The 21,384-nt window shown below is 41.9% G+C and overlaps 1 protein-coding gene across 1 annotated transcript; it reads left to right on the top strand.

Moving 5' to 3' along the window:
• Nucleotides 1-15,103: 15,103 nt before the first annotated feature.
• On the top strand, nucleotides 15,104-18,107 carry LOC131249131 (non-functional NADPH-dependent codeinone reductase 2-like). The gene is made up of 4 exons (XM_058249707.1): nucleotides 15,104-15,450; nucleotides 15,545-15,788; nucleotides 16,180-16,359; nucleotides 17,595-18,107. The coding sequence occupies exons 1-4, from the start codon at nucleotides 15,134-15,136 to the stop codon at nucleotides 17,817-17,819; spliced, it is 966 nt and encodes a 321-aa protein (XP_058105690.1). The 5' UTR covers nucleotides 15,104-15,133; the 3' UTR covers nucleotides 17,820-18,107.
• Nucleotides 18,108-21,384: the final 3,277 nt, after the last annotated feature.

Below are 21,384 nucleotides of genomic sequence, written 5' to 3'. Positions count from 1 at the left end.
AATAAAACCTTAAGTGTTGACACCGTCATCTCAGCCATTCAAGGGAAGGCTATGAGAAAGCTAAACGTCGACATAGGGGCAGCTTCCGATGCACTGATTACGAGAGGCAGAGATTCTGAGCGAAGTATAGGATCCTCAAGGCCTAGATCCAAATCCAAGGGCAAGGGCAAAGGAAAATTAAAGTGTTGGAATTGTGGGTTGTCTGAACACATGAAGAAGGATTGTAGAAATCCTAAAACGGAGAAAAAAAATTCAGCAGCTTCTTCTAAGGAGGCCAATGTTGTCACATCTGATGAAGAGACAAGTGGTGGTGTCCATGATCGGACATGTTTACGACAATCATGCAGATGAGTGGATCCTTGACACAGGAGTATCATATCACATAACTCCTCATTGGAGTTGGTTCGCCAGTTACAAGGAATGCGATGGTGGACAGATTTTTATGGGTAATGACAATGCCTGTAATGTTGTGGCTATTGGGACGATGAGCATCAAGATATTTGATGGGATGGAGCGTACCTTGACTGACGTCAGGCATGTTCCTAATATGAAGAAAAGTCTGATTTCTCTTGGTGCACTCGAGGCTACAGGGTGCAAGTTCACCGGTATTGATGGTGTCCTTAAAGTTTCAAAAGGGGCACTCGTGGTTATGAGAGCGCAGAGGCACGGAAACCTTTACAGGTTGATTACGAGCACTTCAGCAAGTGAAGCGGCAACAACTATTGTAAACTCCATGTCTCTACGTATGTGGCATGCTCGTCTGGGCCACATGAGTGAGCAAGACATGAAAGTACTTTCTGATCGATGTTTGATTCCAGCTTTTAAAAATTCTGATTTAGATATATGCGAGCATTGTATATATGGTAAACAATCTACACTGTCTTTTAAATATGGAAAACATGTTTGTAAGGGAGTGCTTGATTATGTGCACTCGGACATATGGGGGCCATCGCCAGAAGTTTCCATTGGGGGGTAGTCATGGTTTGTTTCATTCATTAATGATTACTCCAGGAAAGTTTGGGTTTACTTCATGAAACTTAAATCCGAAGTTTTCACCATATTCAAGCAATGGAAGACAATAGTGAAAAAACAGTTAGGGCGAAAAATAAAGGTTTTAAGGACTGATAATGGTGGAGAATTTACTTTTACTGAGTTTAATGATTATTATAAGGATGAATGGATCATCAAGCACAACACAGTCGCCACACGCTCGAGCAAAACGGTGTGACTGAGTGAATGAATCAGACTCTCCTATGGACTGAGGCCTTTAACACGGCTTGTTATTTGGTGAACCGGTCTCCTGCGATGGCAATTGAATGTAAAATCTCAGAGGAAGTATGGAGTTGTCAGAAAATTGACTACTCAAATCTACGCATATTGGTTGTGAGGCTTACTCTCATGTACCGTCAGTTGAGAGAGATAAGCTAGACTATAGAGCCAAAAAGTATATCTTTGTTGGCTATGACATTAGTGTGAAAGGTTATAGGTTATTCAACAAGGTCACACGCAAGGTCATCACTAGCCATGACGTCAGATTCGATGAAAACTCCCTATTTCGTAAGAATAATCAAGAGGAGCAAGAGGAACCAGAAATGGTGATCGTAGACGTCCAGATTGAGACAGATGATACTCAGGCAGAGATAGATGCGAAGACAGAGGTACATGATCAGGTGGAGCAGCCACCTGTGAGATGGAACCCACCGCGTGATCGCAGGTTACCGGCAAGATAAAGGGACGACTCTAATATTGCATATGCCCTCATTACAGATGAGGGGGACCCGTCTACTATTCAGGAGGCTCTTGATGAGCTTGATACAGAAAAGTAGAAGATGGCTATGGATGATGAGATGGACTCGTTGTACGAAATCACACATGGGAGCTGGTGAAGCTTCCCGTGGGTCGAAAAACGATCGGATGCAAGTGCTTATTCAAAAGAAAACGGGATAGATACAAAGCAAGGTTAGTAGTGAAGGGTTATGCTTAGAGAGAAAGAATCGACTTCACAGAGATATTCACGCTAGTGGTAAAGCAGGTATCTATCAGATTCGTATTAGCGCTTGTTGCTCAATACAATCTCGAGCTGGAACAGATGGATGCGAAGACTACATTCCTGTACTGAGAATTGGAAGAACAGATCTACATGAAGCATCCAGAGGGCTACGAAGTTAAAGGGGCAAAGAAAAAAGTTTGCAGGTTATTAAGGTCGTTGTATAGCCTAAAACAGTCGCCTAGGCAGTGGTATAAAAAATTTAATTTTTTCATGATGAGTTAGAAATTTACTTGGAGTAAATACAATCACTATATCTATTACAAGACACTGAGTGATGGAAAATTCATCATCCTATTACTGTATATTGATGATATGTTAATCGCCTATCATGATATGTCTGAAATCAACATACTGAAGACTCAATTATCAGGGACATTCGAGATGAAAGATCCGGGGGCTGCAAAGAGGGTTCTTGGCATAGATATTTATAGAGACAGGAAGAAGAGCAGACTTTGGTTATCATAGGTAGAATACCTTGAAAAGATATTGATCAAGTATGGGATGGATCAGGCAAAGCCGGTGAGCGTTCCCCATGCAGCTCAATTCAAGCTTTCCTCAGAACAATGTCTTAAATCCAATGAGGAAAAGAAAGTTACATCTCATGTGCCCTATTCGAATGCGGTTGGCAGTTTAATGTATGTCATGGTCTGTACGAGACCGGATATTTCACAAGTTGTCAGTGTTGTGAGCAGATACATGTCAAACCCCGGTAAGCAACATTGGGAAGTGGTGAAATGGCTACTTCGATACATTTGAGGTACGAAAGACTACGTCTTAACTTTTGAAAAGACAGGGACAAATTTGGTAGGATATGTGGATTCCGACTACGCAGGCAGTATAGATTCTAGGAAGTCTACTTCAGGATACTCGTTTGTACTAGCGGGTGGAACAATCAGTTGGATGTCGAAGCTTCAGTCCGTGGTGGCTCTTTCCACGACCGAAGCAGAATATATGGTAGTGACAAAAGCGTTTAAAGAAGGTGTTTGGCTCAGAGGCATGATAAATCAGTTGGGACTTCAGCAGGAGGCCGTGCCGGTTAACTGTGATAGCGAGAGCGCTATCAATTTGGCTAAAAATTCTGTTTATCATTCACGTACTAAACACGTTGATGTTCATCACCACTTTGTCCGACAGGTGCTTGAGGAAGGAGGCGTCACACTGGAAAAGATTCACACCAGTGTGAATCTAGCAAACATGCTTACCAAGGTCGTTCCTACAGAGAAGTTCAAGTTCTGTGCAACTTCTTTTGGGCTTGGTGATGGCGTAAAAGAAGGACGGAGTGTGTACGAGAAGCGTTGATTGAACCTATGATGCGATGAAGAGATAAGAGAAGAGATCAAGGAGCTTGTAAAGCCCTAAAATTCGGGGGTCGAGCATAACTCAGCTCCCGAGTTCCAAAACATCACTTATGCAACATAATTAATAATGGATGTATGTTGACTGTATTAGTGCATAAAATATGGAATAGATTAAGCCAAAACACAGATATGATTCAGGGATAAGTGAATAAAGCAAGCGGAAGACTTATAGAAAAATATGTGTACAAGTGTAAATCCCTGAAATACATATACAAGCCAGATCATATGAAAGTGTTATTTAACAAAATTGTAAGTATCAAATTACATCATTTCAGTTCCCAAAAATAATCCCATAATCCCGCGCATCAGACCAAGGCTCGCTAGAACCCGTCTGAAAACTGCATATAGGAGAAGGCAGCCTCGTCATCATCCAGCTCCCGCTCTGCCTCAGAAGTCGCATCCACATCTGCAACATCAGAGCCTAAGACAGAGTCTGGTGGGTGTTTAACACCGCCCCAGAAACGTGGGAGTGAGTGATCAACTTAGTAGAACAATAAGGCACTGGTTAACATGTTATCAGTTCAATCAAACAGTAATGATAAAGCAGAATAATTAAATAAATCCTAAGTACTCTTGTTAATGCAAGGATGTATGCAATATGATGCGTGCCCTCACGCGTACACCCTCAGCGTCTTCATCTTACGTTACGCATGACATCGCCTCAAAGTGCGCCACATCTACAAAGCACATGCAAATGCGGTGCATGGATATGATTACCAAGTTGTTATTAGTCCATTTCATATAGCAGGATTGGGAAGCTAAGATACCTTCCTCATGTCACCATCCAAACAGGGATCCAAACTAGGGTCATCAATCCTAGACATCTCATACGATCATATGTTTGAGGTCGTAGCAAAGGGCTCGTCACCAATCAATGCACGCCTTTCATGCCCTTACTACCACAATTCGGCTCGTCACCTCCTTACGGTATCCAGGTATGCTCGAGGTCATTACAAAGGGCTCGTCACCAATCAATGTAGGTCGACAGCATGAATATAGTGTCCCATACCACCATAATCGGCTCACGATTTTAGTTGCTCACTGGTCACTACGGGGAGGCTCCTCACCCCAGCATAGGCTAACAGCTCGACTACGGTGTCCCATACCACCATGTCCGGCTCATGAGTCTTAGCAGATCAAGTACCATAGTTAATAGGATTTCACTGGTGAGTTCGGTACCCTAGATTCAAACAATAGCGTCCAATACAAGGTGAACATACATCAGACAATCGGGTTACTTGACGAACTCGACTTGCACGAGCGCACGTTGAATTGAACGACATAAAGTGCGCAAACACTCCGCGTGGCCAAACCACTGCCGCCAACTCTAATACGATTCGGGTTCGTCTAATACGTCCTACGTGGCGAAAGCAATCTCAACCACGAACATAGGGTCAATTACCGATTTCTTGGACTAAGGCATAGTCCCAAACATCTTACACTACTACAAATATTCATATGGAATGTAAAACAATAATGGAACAACAACTCCAATCATGGTACATACGCATCTGAAGAATATCAACTTAACATAAATGTAAGTATAGGAGATGCTTGAATTTAAATAACTTGGAATGTAACTGCATAAAGGAAATCATGCGCATCAATGGGAGTATTGAGAATCGCTTCTCAACGCCCACAATTAGTGTAATAAGTTACACTTAGATCATTCATACATTTCTACAAACACTTAGCATACATGGAACAACATACATGACGTATGTTGGAATACATGCACTTAGACAATTCCTTTTACCAAGGAGTCGTCATACATGCATCTAGCATACATACATGATAAATAATCATGGCAAACACAAGTGCGTATTTTATACATATACGGTACTTTATAAATACACATAGAATACACAAATCTCAATATAGCACATGCATATCAGGAAAGCAACGTAAACACAACATTTAGCATGTGAAATCTCATCCATAACAAGAATAAATCACTAACTGGGATTGAAAGCCTTGAAAACCATAACCTATACACTTAAAGTCCGCACCTTAAGCCAGAAAAGAAACACCGAACTGATTTAGACGAGTTGTCTTCGTCAACGGCGATAGAATACCCTAAAACAAGGATAGAAATGAGATACGACAACACCAAGACTAATCTAAGCTCTAACACAGGTTAGGGTTAGGTTAACTTACCCCAAAAGAACTCAGAACCGTCAGAAGAACGATTCAAAGTGAAGGTTCAAAGATGAAGGAGAACAAAGAAGAATCCAAGATGATTCACCAACTTATCTCTCTCACTTTCTCTCTCTTTTCCACTCTCTTTCCAAGCTAGGGTTAGAGAAATTCGTATGGAAAAGAGAGCTAGGGTTTAAGGACTATATATAGGCCTATTCTTGATGAAAATAACCCCAGGGTCAAGGTATACTTAAGTTATAACCAAAGCATGCCTTTCTCGATCCAACGAAGCACTTCTGGTGGGCCTATAACCACGAAAGGTCGGACTTAAGCTCATTGACCATGGATCTAGGTCAAGCTGAGTTTTCATACCAACCATCAGTGGATCGGCCGTGGCGGACCACACTCAATTCAACGGTCACGGAAACTCGATCAGTCCACAAGCACTAGGATATGCCCGGGCCAACTATCCTGATCGGAGGGTGAAATTGGGTCAGAATCCAACGGTGAGATAGCTTAAAATCGTCGCCAAGCTTGACTAAGATTTCATAAAAAGCTAAATAAATTCCAACCGTTCTCACACTCTTCACTCCGAGCTCAAGCAAATCGACCTAGAACGTCACATGGACTTGATTTTCGAGGTGATGGTCAAGCCCAACTCAGTGACCGCAACAGCATAAGATCATCGCCATCGGACTTTCGACGCGCGGTCCAGGTCCGATCCAGATCTTTCAAAAATTTTCCAGAACAACTGGATTTAGCGATGGATCCCAGATTTCAGAGTAACGTAGCGCTCACTAATCTACACGTTTTGAGCCATGCAGATACAATTTAAAGTGATTGATGCGGATTTCACAAGCAATCGAGTAAAGCGCTAATTACCCCAAAACAACTACTTAAGGAAGGATTAGCACAGAAAATTCCAAGGTCGTTACAGAGCTACACGGTTGAAGATTGAAGACTTGGTGGAGATTGTTGTCAGAAGCCTTCAATCTGATTTTTGCGGGTTGCTCGACCGGTCGAGGGCCAGGCTCGACCGGTCGAGGGAGCTGCTCGACTCAAAGTCCAGCGAGCACATGTTTCTGCTGTCCGGGCCGCTCGACCAGTCGAGGGGATGGCTCGACCGGTCGAGGGGGTCCCTCGACCAGTCGAGGCCTCGGCTCGACCAGTCGAGGTTATGCAGATCCTACGCGGACTACATAAATTTAAAGCAGTTTCCGGACTTTTCCGGACTAGGTGCGTAAGTGGAGTTTCCTAAACTATAAATAAGGGTCCCTAGGGCTATTCTAAGGTATTCTAAAGGTTTATAACAGTTTTCTCAAGGGTTCCTAAAGGGTTCTAGGGTTATCAAAGGGTGTAGCAAGAGTGAGATTCGAGGTTGTTTGAATCGGGTAAGTCCTCTCTCTTGTAATTTCTTTTCACAGTGGATTTCTGTCGCTTTGTGCCATGGTTTTTTCCCGCAAGGGTTTTCCACGTTAAATCTTTATGTTCTTCTATGATTGCTTGTTACTATTGAATTGTTATCCTAGATCTAGATCTGTGTGATTCCGTAGTACAAATCCCCAAAACCATTGGCCTCAGAGCATGATGCCTGGGGAACATAAATCCCCACCTGAGAGGTATTTCCTTCCCATGGATAACAAGTTTACTTGGGAAGCCACAGAAGAGTGTCAGATGCTTAGCCTCACCGAGTCCATCCTAATCAACTTCCTGTCTTACAAAAAGCTTTTAAAATTACTTTACAAGGCAAAGATCCCTCCTATAGTATGGTAAATCAGGTATACCATTTCTTGAGAAGCATATCGAAAATTTTATTGTCGAGGAGAGGTACTTTACTATGATCACGACGGGTTGGTTTTAAAAGGTGGAGATGCACCTGGTGTGGTAGCAGCAGAAACTGAGGGAGTTCTGCTAAATGAATAGTATCCATGTGACTGCTTACTCGCCGTTGGGGGCTAAAGGAACTCCGTCGGGCACTAATGATGTTATATGGACAGTCAAGTGCTGAGAGAGATGGTCAAGGCTAGAGGAAAGACTGTTGCTCAGGTACTTAAATCATTTGGATCGTTTTATCTGTATTTTTTATGGGGGTTTTTTGCCCCATGCTCGACCGGTCGTGAGCCTCACTCAATCGGTCGAGGGCTGGTGCACGACCTCTACTCAAAGTCCAGCGGGGCTCGACTCAAAGTCCAGCGACGTTGGGTTATTTTTTCTCGTGGTGCTCGACCAGTCAAGGGAAGTGCTCGACCGGTCGAGGACATTGCTCGACTAGTTGATACTACACAGATTTGAGTCCAATTTTGTGCGGGATTCGGATTTCTGAGGCCTTTCGCAACAGGATGCGGAAGGGAGTTTCCTAAAGTATAAATAGGAGGTCCCTAGGGTTTTCTAAGGTATGCAAGAGATAATGCAAGAGGGTTTTCTAAAGCTTTGCAAGGGTTTGCTAAAGGGTTTAGGACTATCAAAGGTGAGAGAGAGAGAGAGAGAGAGAGAGAGACGAAGCTTGCAGAAGGGAGGTTCTGCTCGTAGAGGTGATCTACTGTGCAATTGATATCTCAGCGCTTCTACATCCTCATAATCGGTTAGATCTCTCCATTTTTCTTTTATTCTCTTATTGTTTATACACTCATGCGTGAGTGAAGAAGGTTGTAACATTCTACTTCATAGTGGATTGTTGATCTGGACAAGGTCGCATGATTTTTACCTCTTTGAGGGTTTTCCATGTAAAAATCTCTTGTGTGGTATGGTTTGTGCTTTGATTTATTTCATTACTTTATTATCCCATAATTCTGGTTTGTTCGGGAAGGCTTGTTCGAGCAGAGTTCGAGCCGAGTTTGAGTTCGCATAGATAATTTAAGAGAGAGAGGGAGAGCAGAAGCGTACAACGATGAGATCTTTGATATTGCTGGATTCCAAGAGCTCGAGGACGTAAGAGAGAACCGGTCTGTTTGCGACGGGAAGAAGGGCCTTTGGAACTTCATATATTTTTTATTATTTAATAAATAATACTAATTAAAAATAGAAGAAAATATTTTTTTTAAAAGGATTTTATTCTAATTTATTTAGAGAAATTGAAAAAAATAAAAAGGGGGGAAATGAGAAAAGGAGGACCTTTGAAACGATGGGGTGTAGGTTTTTAGATGTGCTGCCAACGAGGACTACCACTTGAAAATCCATCTCGACTGATCGAAGAAGAAAGTTAAAAGAAAGAAGTGAAGAAGAAGAGCTTTTGAGGGGTTTTATGGAAAACGCTTGTAGATTTCTGAAAACCAGCACAAGCGTGTCATGGGGCCCATTGTGATGTCTGGGTATATATACCCTGTACCGAGTCAAGCCGAGTCGAGCCAAGTTCGAGCAGTATTCGAGTAGAGTTGAGTCGAGCTAAGGCAAGATTGAACTCTACTCAAACTCGTTTCGAGCTCCAAAAATCAGCTCAACTCGGTTTGAACTCAGCTTCGATCCGAGTCGAGTCGAGCTTTTTCGAGTTGAGTCAAGCAAGCTACCGAGCTAACTCTGCTCGTGTACAGTTCTAGTTGTCGATCCCATCGAGAAATTCTTGATTTTTCCTATATGCCCGTTAGACTGTTTCAGAACATTCTTCGATCCCATCAAAAGTGACTTTGATCCCATCGACAAACCTCGATGGCTGTCGATCCTATTGAAGGTCCTATCGACAAAGTTGAGCAATTTTATGAAAGTGTGGGTTTTACTTCCTAATTCGATTGTAACTCTATATAAGGGCTTGTAATCGGAGGAATTAGGGTAATTGACGTGCAAGGGTTGTTTTGAACATAAGGGAGAGCAAAGTTAGGGTTTTGTGAAATGGACTTTGAGATTTTTTGGATCAGTAAGTCTATCCATCTTTTGTAATTTTATTTTTATAGTGGATTCGTTATTGATTTGTATTATGATTTTTTTCGTTTAAGGATTTTTCACGTAAATTTATTTGTTCTTTGTGGTGCTTGTTTGTTTTTATCTCTCTTATTTAATTCCAATTTTTATCTCTCTTATTTAATTCGAATTTGGAGTTTACTTCCGCGCGATTTCCCAACACCTAGGAGCTAGTTTGGCAATCATTTAGTACTCAAACACCTATGAAAAGACACAATTTCCCACTTGATCTTAGGTAACTAATTCTTTTGATCCTGATTTATTTATTTTTTAGTTGTTGTTATATGAGGAGCTAAATGGGCAATTAATATCTCAGAACCTGATTGAGTGGGAGACTTTATTGCATAGGGATACTTGGGACGGTCCACTTGGTAGATTTGGCTTTCAGCAGGTGCAACACAACTGCCGTCGGCTGTTAATAAAAATGACCTGATCAAAGTGGCTGGTAGGCGTACATGATCGGCTCAAGATGTTCTGATCCATATGTAAGCTGGTTTTTTAATAGCTAATGGGATTATTAGAATTGTCTAGATAAAATTGATTCTTTCCACTATGGGCAGCCCATGATGTACCCCAGCAAACAGATGGCCTGAATTGTTGAACGAGGTTTTTCTGTAGACGATCTCAGCCGTCTATTTCATAACCTATCGATTGGATGGTCAGAATCGTTCCTGTAACTGAGATTTTATTTTTTTTTCCAACGGCTTGGATGCAACCACGAGCACTAATAGCAACGACCCCCATTCGAAAGGAATACAGCTGTCTTGAAGTTTTGATTGAAAAGTGGACAAAGAAAAAAAATCATTGATTGAAAAAGTGAAGGGCAATAATGTAGTGGGAGCGTCATCTCAACATCCACCTTTAGATCCGTATCGTTGATCAGCTGAGGACGATCTGAACCGATCTTTTCAACCAAGTAGAAAGCTGCTTTCACGTGGAAGGGCTTCCCATTTTGGGGAAACGGATTGGCTACTCCCCCTGCCACTAGCCCAGTGGCTGGTGGTCGGTGCTCTGTGGACCCCACCATGATGTATGTATTTCATCCATTCCGTTCATCCATTTTTAAAAATCATTTTATGGCTTGAGCCAAAACATAATATGGATATAAATATCAGGTGGACCACACCACAGGAAAACAACAGTGATTGGATATCCAGCATTAAAATCCTCCTAAGGTCCTCTGTACTTTTTATTTGACATCCAATCTGTTGATTAGGTCATAAAGACCTAGATGAAGGGAAAAAAAAAACAAAGATCAGCTTGATTCAGAACTTTTATGGCCCCAAAAAGTTTTAAATGGTTGACGATCAATAAACACTGTTTCCTGTAATGTGGTCCAATTAAGGTTGGGATATATCTCATTTTTTGGTTAATACCATAAAATGATCTAGCAAAATATATGGACGGCATGTATGAAACACATACATCATGGTGGGGCCCACAGAAACACATACATCATGGTGGGGCCCACAGGGCACCGACCACTAGCCACCGGGCTAGTGGCGGGGGAGTAGCCAATCCGTTTCCTCATCTTGGACGCGGAATTCCTGCCAAAGGCTTTCGCACCAGGTTACTGCGTTGGAGACCAATGTGGGACCATCGTGCTTTTGAATGTTTCACGGGTGGTTGCTTAATCTCCACCGTTTCCTCTCGCGTGGCCCGCTTGATTTTGGATCTATATCAATTTTGGTCGCATGTCCTAGAAGGAGCCCGAAAAATAAGTGGACGAGGTGGATTTATCACAAGTATCATGTTCCAGGAACTCACTGCGAAGGGCTTTGGCACGGGATCCGCGTCCTCCCCATCTTGTTTCCATTGGATGATGAACGACCTTATCTCTTCATCCAATGGGTACCTAAAAGTTATCGATCCAAATATTATTATTTGTATCCAAATAGTCCATGTCAATTATGGTGGGTCCAACTGCTTGTTTTGACGTGTTCTATCTGGTATTAATACTTATAATAAACGTGTGGACTATAGAAAAAGATCCTTTCTGGACCATCCGTATAATAATATTCAAATCAATAGAAAATAAGAAAAAAAAATACAAATCACAATATTGAGATTCAGGTGGATCCCTTCTAAGACATCCAGACATACACATTAGTCCACTGCATTCAAATAACGCAAAAATAAGAAGTAGTAGCTCTCAAATACAATGGCAGTTCTCTCTCAAGACATAATATATATCACCTCAAATGAATCATGGTTTACATATTGTTACGGGTAAAAATGAACTGGTCAGAAATACGAGGGCGGCTCGAACATTTATGCACGTCGCGTGGTTGGATAATACCAATCATGACCAAGGAGCTCCTCAACGGATGGAAAGCAGTAGTCCATTGTGTGAGGATCTATCCTTCTGATAGATCTGCCTGCCAGGAGATGAAATACCTTTGCCTTCTTTGGAAGAGGGCGAGCACTGAGCCCTCCTACGTCTACTTCTGGGCTCTTGCCTCATATGATCAAATGAAGAGGATGGTCATCCACGATGTCACCTATGTTTCGTCAAAGAAGGGAGATCGGTGATAGTGCTCGAACGTGGTCTTCACGGGCAGGTCGATAACTCAGTCAGGACATTCGACCATAATCCAGCAAAGAGCCCAACTTAGGGAGCTCTTTCTCATGACGACTGTAAAGATCTGATCGCTATTTGACCTTAGTCTCCTAACACGTGACTTCAGATCTTGCCCACTTGATCTTATTATCATCGATGATCTTGCGAAATGGTTGAGAAACAGTTGCTAAACGTACCCCTATGATTTATCGAGCATTTCTCTCCACGTAATCGACCTGTGACTTATAAATAGAGGTCCCATTTACAGTGAAATGTACACTAAGTAAACCCTTGACTCTGGTAGATCCAGTTTACTTAATTCTGACTTAGGCACCGGAGGGTCCCTTGCTATAGCGAGGGTGTCCTTTGTTGTCTTCATGTGTGCATATACTCGGAGGTTCAATGAGAGTTAACCATATTTTTATATTAATACATATAAAATAAAATTTATGTGAAATTATAAAATTATCCTACATAACCAGATTTTTCTGGTCACCTAGGGCCTGTTTGGCCGGGCGGATTGGAAGGGATTGGAAGTTAAATCCCGGGATTGGCCTAGAGTGCCAAACAGACTGGGTGATCTGATCCTGGGATATAGTAATCCCATGGATCTTAAGACAATCCACTAACAACACCATCATTACCTTTAAATCCCATCCAATCCACCCTAATCCGTTTAGGGCCTGTTTGGCCGGGCGGATTGGAAGGGATTGGAGGTTAAATCTCGGGATTGGCCTAGCGTGCAAAACAGACTGGGTGATCTGGGTGATTTGATCTTGGGAGTCCCATGAATCTTAAGACAATCCATTGACAACACCATCATTACCTTTAAATCCCATCCAATCCACCCTAACCCGTTTGACCACCTGCATTAAGTGGGAGTAGCTGAGATTGCATTAGTCTGCCTGCGATATCCACTGTAGAGCCATGTTTGGAGAGGCTTTTTCAACCCGGGATAATGAGCATCGGGTCTCCCGCCAATATCGTCTGTCAAAAAGATGGATTTGGCAATCCCATCTATTGTACGTCGTAACCCGTTTCGACTTCACCACCGGGTAATTAACTGCTCCCCTTTTGTATATGTTGGTGACATCCACATGAATGAAGCCATTTGGGTATGATGCTGGACCAGAGGCCCCTTCTGCTGTATGTGATTACATCTACTCCGTCAGGACATTTTTTGAGGTTAAGTTTAGATCATTACACTAAAACTGAAAATTTTGCAATGCTCAAATCGACCACACCATTTGAAACAATGTGAATGGTTCATCTTCGGATTTCGCTTCCTGGAGACCACAGAAGTTTTATATCAATTTGATACTTGTGTTTTCACTTAATCAATGTCTTTGAGATATTATCAACAGGTTTGATGAAAATAAAACATAACGCTAGGTGATAGAAAGGTTTCAACGGTGGAAATCATTATTCCTGATGGTATGGTCCACTTGAGATTTATATAAACCTCAATTTTTTTGTCTCAACCACTAAAAGGATCTAAAAAAAAGGATAGATTGATTGGATAAGACAATACACTCACAGTGGGCCCAAGTGAGTGTAATTAGTACAATAAGTTTTTACTAAGTAAGTCACGTGGATAATGCAGATAGCAATCCGAATTCCATTGGAGTTCCTGTGAATGCCTTTCGCAGAATCTACGTGCAAAGGATAGGTAGTTGGGGCTCATAGTAATGTGTATGGGAAATCTACCACGTTCATCAGTTTTAGAATAATATGTAATGACATTGAACCAAAAATTACAATTATCCCATTGTCATATGGACCACACTACTGATGATTGAATGTCCACCATTCAGACATACGTGGGGCCACATAAGATTTAAAATATGAAAGCTTAACACCATACCAATATGTGTATACAATATACTTTGTGAATGGTATAGATGTTATAAAAAAAACATGGTGGAGCCAGGAAAGATTCAACGGTCGGAATTTACTTACAAACGTTTATATAATGCATGGGGCACATGAGTGTTGGATTTAGATCATTTTCGGGCCCATCACCTAAAATTGTATTTTAAACCTATTGGGCGTCATGGATTTCCCTTATTCAACATGGTAGTGTGGCCTATTTCTTAAATTGACCGGCCTTATTTTTGTCACACATTAGAAAACAATGGAATTTTTTGCAATAGTATCTTTCCCCAACATGATTTTGCTTCGATCCGCAGGATGAAATTTACTCCCATATCTTTCAAACATGTCATTAAAAAACATGGGACAGGTTCAATCCGGAGTCAATACCCTACACATACATTTAATGCTACTTTTTCAATTCTATCCTATTCCCATTGATCTTGCATCAATCTGCTGACCCAGCCATCAGTACCTTGAAATCCATGCCATCCACCCTAATACCATTCAATCCCTTCCAATCCACCCGGCCAAACTCGCCCCTAATGAGAAAAATCAATGGACAGGCGGTGGCATCAGTCACCGTCTCCGGTGTGGCTCACCCAATAAGTGAATCAGCGGCCCACCTTTTGTCCTTTCGTATGTACCGGTTATTACCGCATGTGTCACACTGGTTTATCGGAATGACGTTGGAGGAAACAAAATGGGTGGATGTGATCGGAAGCGGATTGCGTGGTTTGCGACACACCACATACCTCTATGGTAGGTTGACGTCACCATGTTCTGTAGGCCCTACCATGATGTATGTGTTATATCCACACCGTCCGTCCATTTTATGAGATCATTTTAAGGCATGGACCAAAAAAAGAGATAAATCCAATTCTCAAGCGGACCACACCTCATAAATCAGTGGGAAATGAGCACCTACAATTGAAAGCTTCTCGAGTGCTATAAAAGTTTTGAATTAAGCTGAGTTTTTTTATTTTTGTTTTCATTTATGTCTTTATCCCACTGCTTTTTGTGGTGTGGTCCACTTGAGCTTCAGATTTGCCTTATTTTTGGGGCCATGCCATAAAATGATCTCACAAGATAATTGAACGGCATGGATGTAACAGATACTTCATTTTGAAGCTCACAGAACTTTGACACTTCAACACACCACGGAAGTTGATGGTGTGTGGCACACCACGGAATTGGCTTGATCATTTCTCTATGATAAATACAAGCACCCCAATCGAAATCAGCATCGAAGCATACTCATCCATGGCCATTGAAATTCCGAAGGTGAGCTTGAGCTCCGGCACCGGAGCCATGCCCGTGGTGGGCATGGGCAGTGCAATCTATCCTCCAGTCGCACCTGAAATCACCAAAGCCGCCGTGCTTCATTCAATCGAAATCGGTTACAGGCACTTCGACACCGCATCTGCCTACGGCTCTGAGCCGCCTCTCGGAGAAGCCATAGCTGAAGCTCTTCAACTTGGGCTCGTCAAATCCCGAGATGAGCTCTTCATCACCTCCAAGCTATGGTATACCGACAACCAGCCCGACCTCGTACTGCCGGCAATCAAGAAATCTCTCGAGTAAAACCCAACATCAGTTCATTTGCCAATTCTTCTTAATAACACAAAGTAATCACACCAGCCCTAATCTCTTTCGTTGTTGTTGTTGTTATAGGAAGCTTCAATTGGAGTATCTCGATCTCTATCTCATCCATTGGCCTGTTAGCGTGAAGCCTGGTGAAAATAAATCATCAGATGGGAAGGAGAATCTCTGTTTCTTGGATTACAAGTCAGTATGGGAAGCCATGGAAGAGTGTCAGAAGCTTGGCCTCACCAAGTCCATCGGAGTCAGCAACTTCTCTTGCAAGAAGCTTGCTGAATTGCTCTCAACGGCCAAGATCCCTCCTTCAGTCAATCAGGTATGTCATTTCTTCAGAAGCATATAGAAGAATTTGTTATCCAGGATAGGGAGCTGACTATAAGATGTTGAAAGTCTGGGTGGAAAACTGAGCCCTCGAGATCTGACGGTCTACACGATATGGGACCTCCATAAAAGTATTCTACAGTATAGATGGCCTCATATTACGATTTATGACTTAACTCTTTCGAAAGACAAGATATCTCATTTATGAGAGAAGGCTGGAGAGTTCAAATGAGATAAAAAATTATTGGGTTTTATTCTTATCTCCTCATCTAAGTTTAAAGTTAAATTTGTAATTCAATTTCAAACCAACGGGACCCACCCGTGATTACCCACAAGTGGGCCCCACGGCGTATGTCCGATATATGATGTTGAGGTTGTTTTGAAAGGTGGAGATGCACCCGGCATGGCAGCAGCAGAAGCTGAGGGAGTTCTGCAAGATGAACGGTATCCATGTGACCGCTTACTCTCCGTTGGGGGCGAAAGGAACTCTGTGGGGCTCCAATGATGTTATGGACAGTCCAGTGCTGAAAGAGATTGCTGAGGCTAGAGGAAAGACCGTTGCTCAGGTACTTAATTAATCGTTTGGATCGTTTCATCGGTGTGGTTTTTCAGCTTTCTCTCGAGCATGAGTCGACTCAATGACTCAGTCAACTAGCGTGACTCTACAACTCGAACTGGGCTACTCGCTCGAATCGTGTCTTTTTAAAAAGAGAAAAAAGCAAGCCATGATAAGCACGTGTGTCCAATAAAGCTGCGACACGTGCCAGCATGACAACATTGGTCTCAGATCGAATCTAGCCATCAGAATAGTTCCACCGTATTGATGCCCTAGAATCAGGAAGCTGGTTGCCTGATGACCTACTCACTAGGGGTGCACATGGAACATATAAAACCGGTAAACTGGACCGGAACCGACCAGACCACATGGTTTGGTCCGGTTCGAAGTGTACTGATTTCGGTTCCGGTTTTGAAAATCAAAGAACTAGTTCGTTCGGTTCGATTCTCGATTTTGGGATTATGAAGGACTGAACCAGATGGTAGAACCAAACTTAGAACTGAATCCTTTGGTCAATAAATTTTTTTTTTTTTTTTAAATATAAAAAGACTAGACCATTTATCAAATGATCACAACACAAATAGACATTGGTCGTAAAATCATTTTGGTATACAAAAGGGTCATAAAATAAACCACAGCAAGATTACTTTTTGTGAAAATTTTTAATAGAGGTGCTTGGGCTATATTAAAACAAAAAAAAACTATGCAATTGGGCTGAATTATAAAAAGGCAAGAACCGTATAACTGAACCAGAACTAGACTGGTTTTTTACTGTTCAGTTCCAGTTCGGTTATAGGGTGCTGGTTTGGGTTTCACCTCAGAACCGGACCGTACCAAACCGTGTGCACCCCTATTGGTCACCAACCATATCTACAGTGATCAAACTCCATGGGCCCACCATGATGTTTGTGTTTCATCCATACCGTCCTTCCGTTATGCCTGCTTATTTTAGTGCATGAGAAAAAAAAAATTTGAAGTAGATGCAAAGCTCAAGTGGCCCACAGAAAACGAAACAAAAGTGATTGAAGGCCCAACATGAATTATTCTCTCAATTGTTTCCTGTGGTTTGGTCCACCTGAGCTTTGGATCTACTTCTTTTTCAGGCTCGTGCCCTAAAATGAGCAAATAAAACCGATGGATGGCATGGGTGAAATGGTCCAAGTCATCCGTGTGCATGTAAGAGTTTCTCTTGCAATTTTTTTTTCCCCTCTCTTTAATAAAGTTCTGGGCTGGGATTGCGTGCAGATTTCATTGAGGTGGATATACGAGCAAGAGGCGAGTATGGCAGTAAAGAGCTTCAACAAGGAAAGAATGAAGGAGAACGCTCAAATCTTCGATTGGGAATTAACAGAGAGCGAGGTTCACTTGATCAGTCAAATACCTCAGCGAAAAGCCGTCATTGGAGACCAATACATCACACCCACTAGCCCTTTCAAGTCTTTGGAAGAGTTATGGGATGGGGAGATCTGATACAAAAGGCTAGCTAAGATCCGTACCATTGGTGTGGTCCGTTTCTCCATCGGGCTCACCTGGGCAAATGATCTTGATCATCTACTTTACAGGGACATGGCTGGAAACAGACAATTGTTAACGTTTAAGTGAAAGATCAGGCACCTGAGATGGCCACATCAGAGTAGGCTTGTACTGTTCCTCATCTATGGTAGTGTACCCCAATGGACGGTCCGGATCATATGACCACGCAGCCACTTGAGGAATCTAATAAAAGAAGTTCAGAGAACAATAGGCTAGATGCTGCAACATGGCGGACTTATGCTTTTATTGTTTGGTTGTTTGTTTTATCTTTTAAGTGGACTTATGCTTTATTTGTTTGTTTGTTTGTTTTTTCTTTTAAGTAGAATCCCATCGGTTGAGTATTTGGTGGTTCTGTAGTCTGATGGACCATTTAAGAATAGTATTCTAACCTTGTAGCACAAGCATTAACATGGTACACGTGTGACATCTATGCCCATATAATGTCTACCTATTTTTTGGGCATGTCCATGTTAAGACCGGGTCCACATTTTGAATGACTGGTATCTTATATAAACTTTTTAAGATTGTACGTTGGGCCGTGCACCGGACCTGAACCTTGCCTGATTGAGGAGGAAAACTTGATAAAATAGGTACGAGAAAGATGCTTAGGTCCTTATCCTTACCTCACCTCCGTGGTAGACTACCAGGAGTTTTAATACGATGTCTGAGGTTCGAGTACCCATGGGCGTGCTCGGTGCACAGTGTTTAGGACAGTACACAGCCAAGCTAGCCTGAAAAGCTCCCTCAGCTCGGCTCAATATAGCTCAACTTGACTTAGCTTGATCGATGACTCTAGGCGAGCCAAGCCTCATATAACCCAGCTCTGTTTAAAAATAAGCCGAGTTTGATAATGGTATATCTTGACTCGACTTGACTCAACTCAAACTCGGCTTGGCTCGACTCAAATATATATATATATATATATATATATATATGGAAAAGGTTCTATGCGGTCAGGCTCATGGGAACTTTCCCTGAGATTGAGTTGTGTGAACCTCACCGTGATCCATGTCGAACATCAACACCATGCATTTGATGGGTCCCCTATAACTTATGGGATATCTCAAAAATCAACCGTATACGGAAATCAGGTGGGTCATACCATCTAAAATCAGGTAAAGACATACTTAAAACATATAAAAGCACTTGGTGGGGCCCACCTGAAATTTGGATGCGTCTGAAACTCAGTGTGACCCCTTGTAATGCCCTGGTTTTCGAGATCCAAGTACGCAACTCGTTTCCTGAAAACTTGGGTGTTTACTGATAATAAAAAAGATAATCAAACCAAATCAAAGTGTGATCAACAGAACCAAACGTAATATAAATGTAGCTCAAGCAATAACAATATCTTGGGCCACTCAGCTGGGGCCCATACACAAAACCTCAAATCTCAAAATGTACTGAAATGATAATAAGCAAATAGCCTACTGATTTAATCCAAAATAAGCAGCCGCCTCTTGGTACGACTCATCTTCGAATGGCTCCTCCTCTGCTGTGACGGTAGCGGTCTCGTGGTCTGCTACGTAGTCGCCCGTCCCCGCACCTGTATCCTTTGTACGGTTGAACATTGATGAATGAGTGACCAGCTCAGTGTGATCTCCCTTTAAGATTACACACTGTCACCCTAGACAAGGAATATCATAAAACATTTAGGCAACCAAAACATAGTAAATGCAGTCTTATTATATGCATGAATGCGTGAATGCAATCATCACCCCGGGGATGCTCATCCGTGCGGACATTGCGCTTGTCACCTATGCAATCATCGACCCGGGAATGCTCGTCTAGTCGGACGGAGTGCGTACATCATATATGTTAGCGATAGACGCTAGTCTGTGCCATGTATGCATGATTAGCCAACCATTATTAGTCCAGTTATAATCAACCAATTTTAAATAAACTCAAGGTCACTACGGGGGCTCGTCACCGACGTAGGCCGACAGCTCGGGCATAGTGTCCATGACCACCGTCCCCGGCCCATGAGTCTACCGCCTTAGGATGCGTATAGAACCCGTCAACACGTGGCCAATCAATTTTCAATACAGGGGGACCACCACCATATGCTGGCTAAGAATGAAGTATTGAAATCATTAAATGCAGTGACTAAAATGAGGCAGTATGTGTGATTCAAATACGAGTAAATAATGATGCGGATAAATGTCGCAAGGTTCATTCCCTAGTCAGGTAGGCGGAATCGCTCCATAGATGGTGAAACCCCTGCGAGTCACATGCCACAAATCACATCCTCCATGTTGAGGGTCCAATCTCATCATAGTCAGTTTGGTTACACCCTAAGTACGGACTCTCTTCAAATAGGAGTTTCCATAGAAAGGTTTCAAATAATGTGTGTCTTACAACTAATACAATCTTATAGAGATTCAGGCATGCATGGATATTTGAAGTAAAACTCATGTTTACAAACAATTCAAGAATCATATAATCCTATCTCATCAATTTCTAAAGTATGCGTGTTTTGGTAAATCCAAGTCATATTTTTAAGTTAAACTAATCAACAATTTAACGAATTTCAAGGACATATGATAGAGTAAACAATTCAATGATGACCCTATGACTTATGATGAAATAGATTAAGGATTTAATCACTTCTAGAATACACGTTCAATATCTAATTAATGGTTACATAAAGCTATGAGGTATGAATTTAATCAAATAAGTTGAATGATTATCTATTCCTAAGATATCATTTGCAACTATTATAAAAGACTACTCCTAATTCAGTTTAGAGATGGAAAGCTCAAGGTGAGGTGATGTAGAGCGGGTCGCGGACAGTTTCATGGCCAAGATGGATCAGAAAAGGCCCAGTCAACGACAGAAGTGATCCGGACCGTCGGACCTTAGATCGGGCGTATCTCACAATCCGGAATGAGTTATCGGGCGTAAAATATATGATTTTAGGGTAGAACGAACTACTTTAGCCAACCAACCCTGCTATGCCGGGTTGCGCAAGCCGGATTTGCGAAATACCCCTGGATTGACGGTTGTTTCCCTGTTTTAATTTCATTTTTACTATAAATAGTAAGTTTTAGTTTGATTATAACTCTTCATCTGTCAGGCTTTAGGAGTTGCGTCCAACATGAAAAGAGCTTAGAATAATTAGGAGAACGGTTTGGTGAAGCCAAATAGGACACTTACTATTTTTGGCCGAAAACCTTATGCACTAGTAAACATCACAACCGTCTATAAATAGTTAGTTTATTATTTATAGTTCGTCGCGAATTCTAGGAGTTTTAGTAGTAGTTTGCTTCTGATTTCTCTCCCATTGCTTGGTATCCCTATTTAAAGGGTTGTGAACTTGTTTATTGGGATTCAGTAAATCAATTTCAAATTTATTAGAATTTATTTCTATTTTCTGCTTTCTTTCCTCGTGGATTCGAGATGTCTCTGTGAGAGTCTAGAGAAGCTCCGTGGATTCGGAGTAGTTATCCTCTTGAGGAAGACGGTGATCGACCTCATCACGTTCATCCCTACGTCAATTGGTATC

Source organism: Magnolia sinica, chromosome 6 (genome assembly GCF_029962835.1).
Source record: "Magnolia sinica isolate HGM2019 chromosome 6, MsV1, whole genome shotgun sequence".
NCBI lineage: Eukaryota > Viridiplantae > Streptophyta > Magnoliopsida > Magnoliales > Magnoliaceae > Magnolia > Magnolia sinica.
Note: the sequence above shows the minus strand (reverse complement) of the source record. Positions and strands in the feature narration are given on the sequence as shown.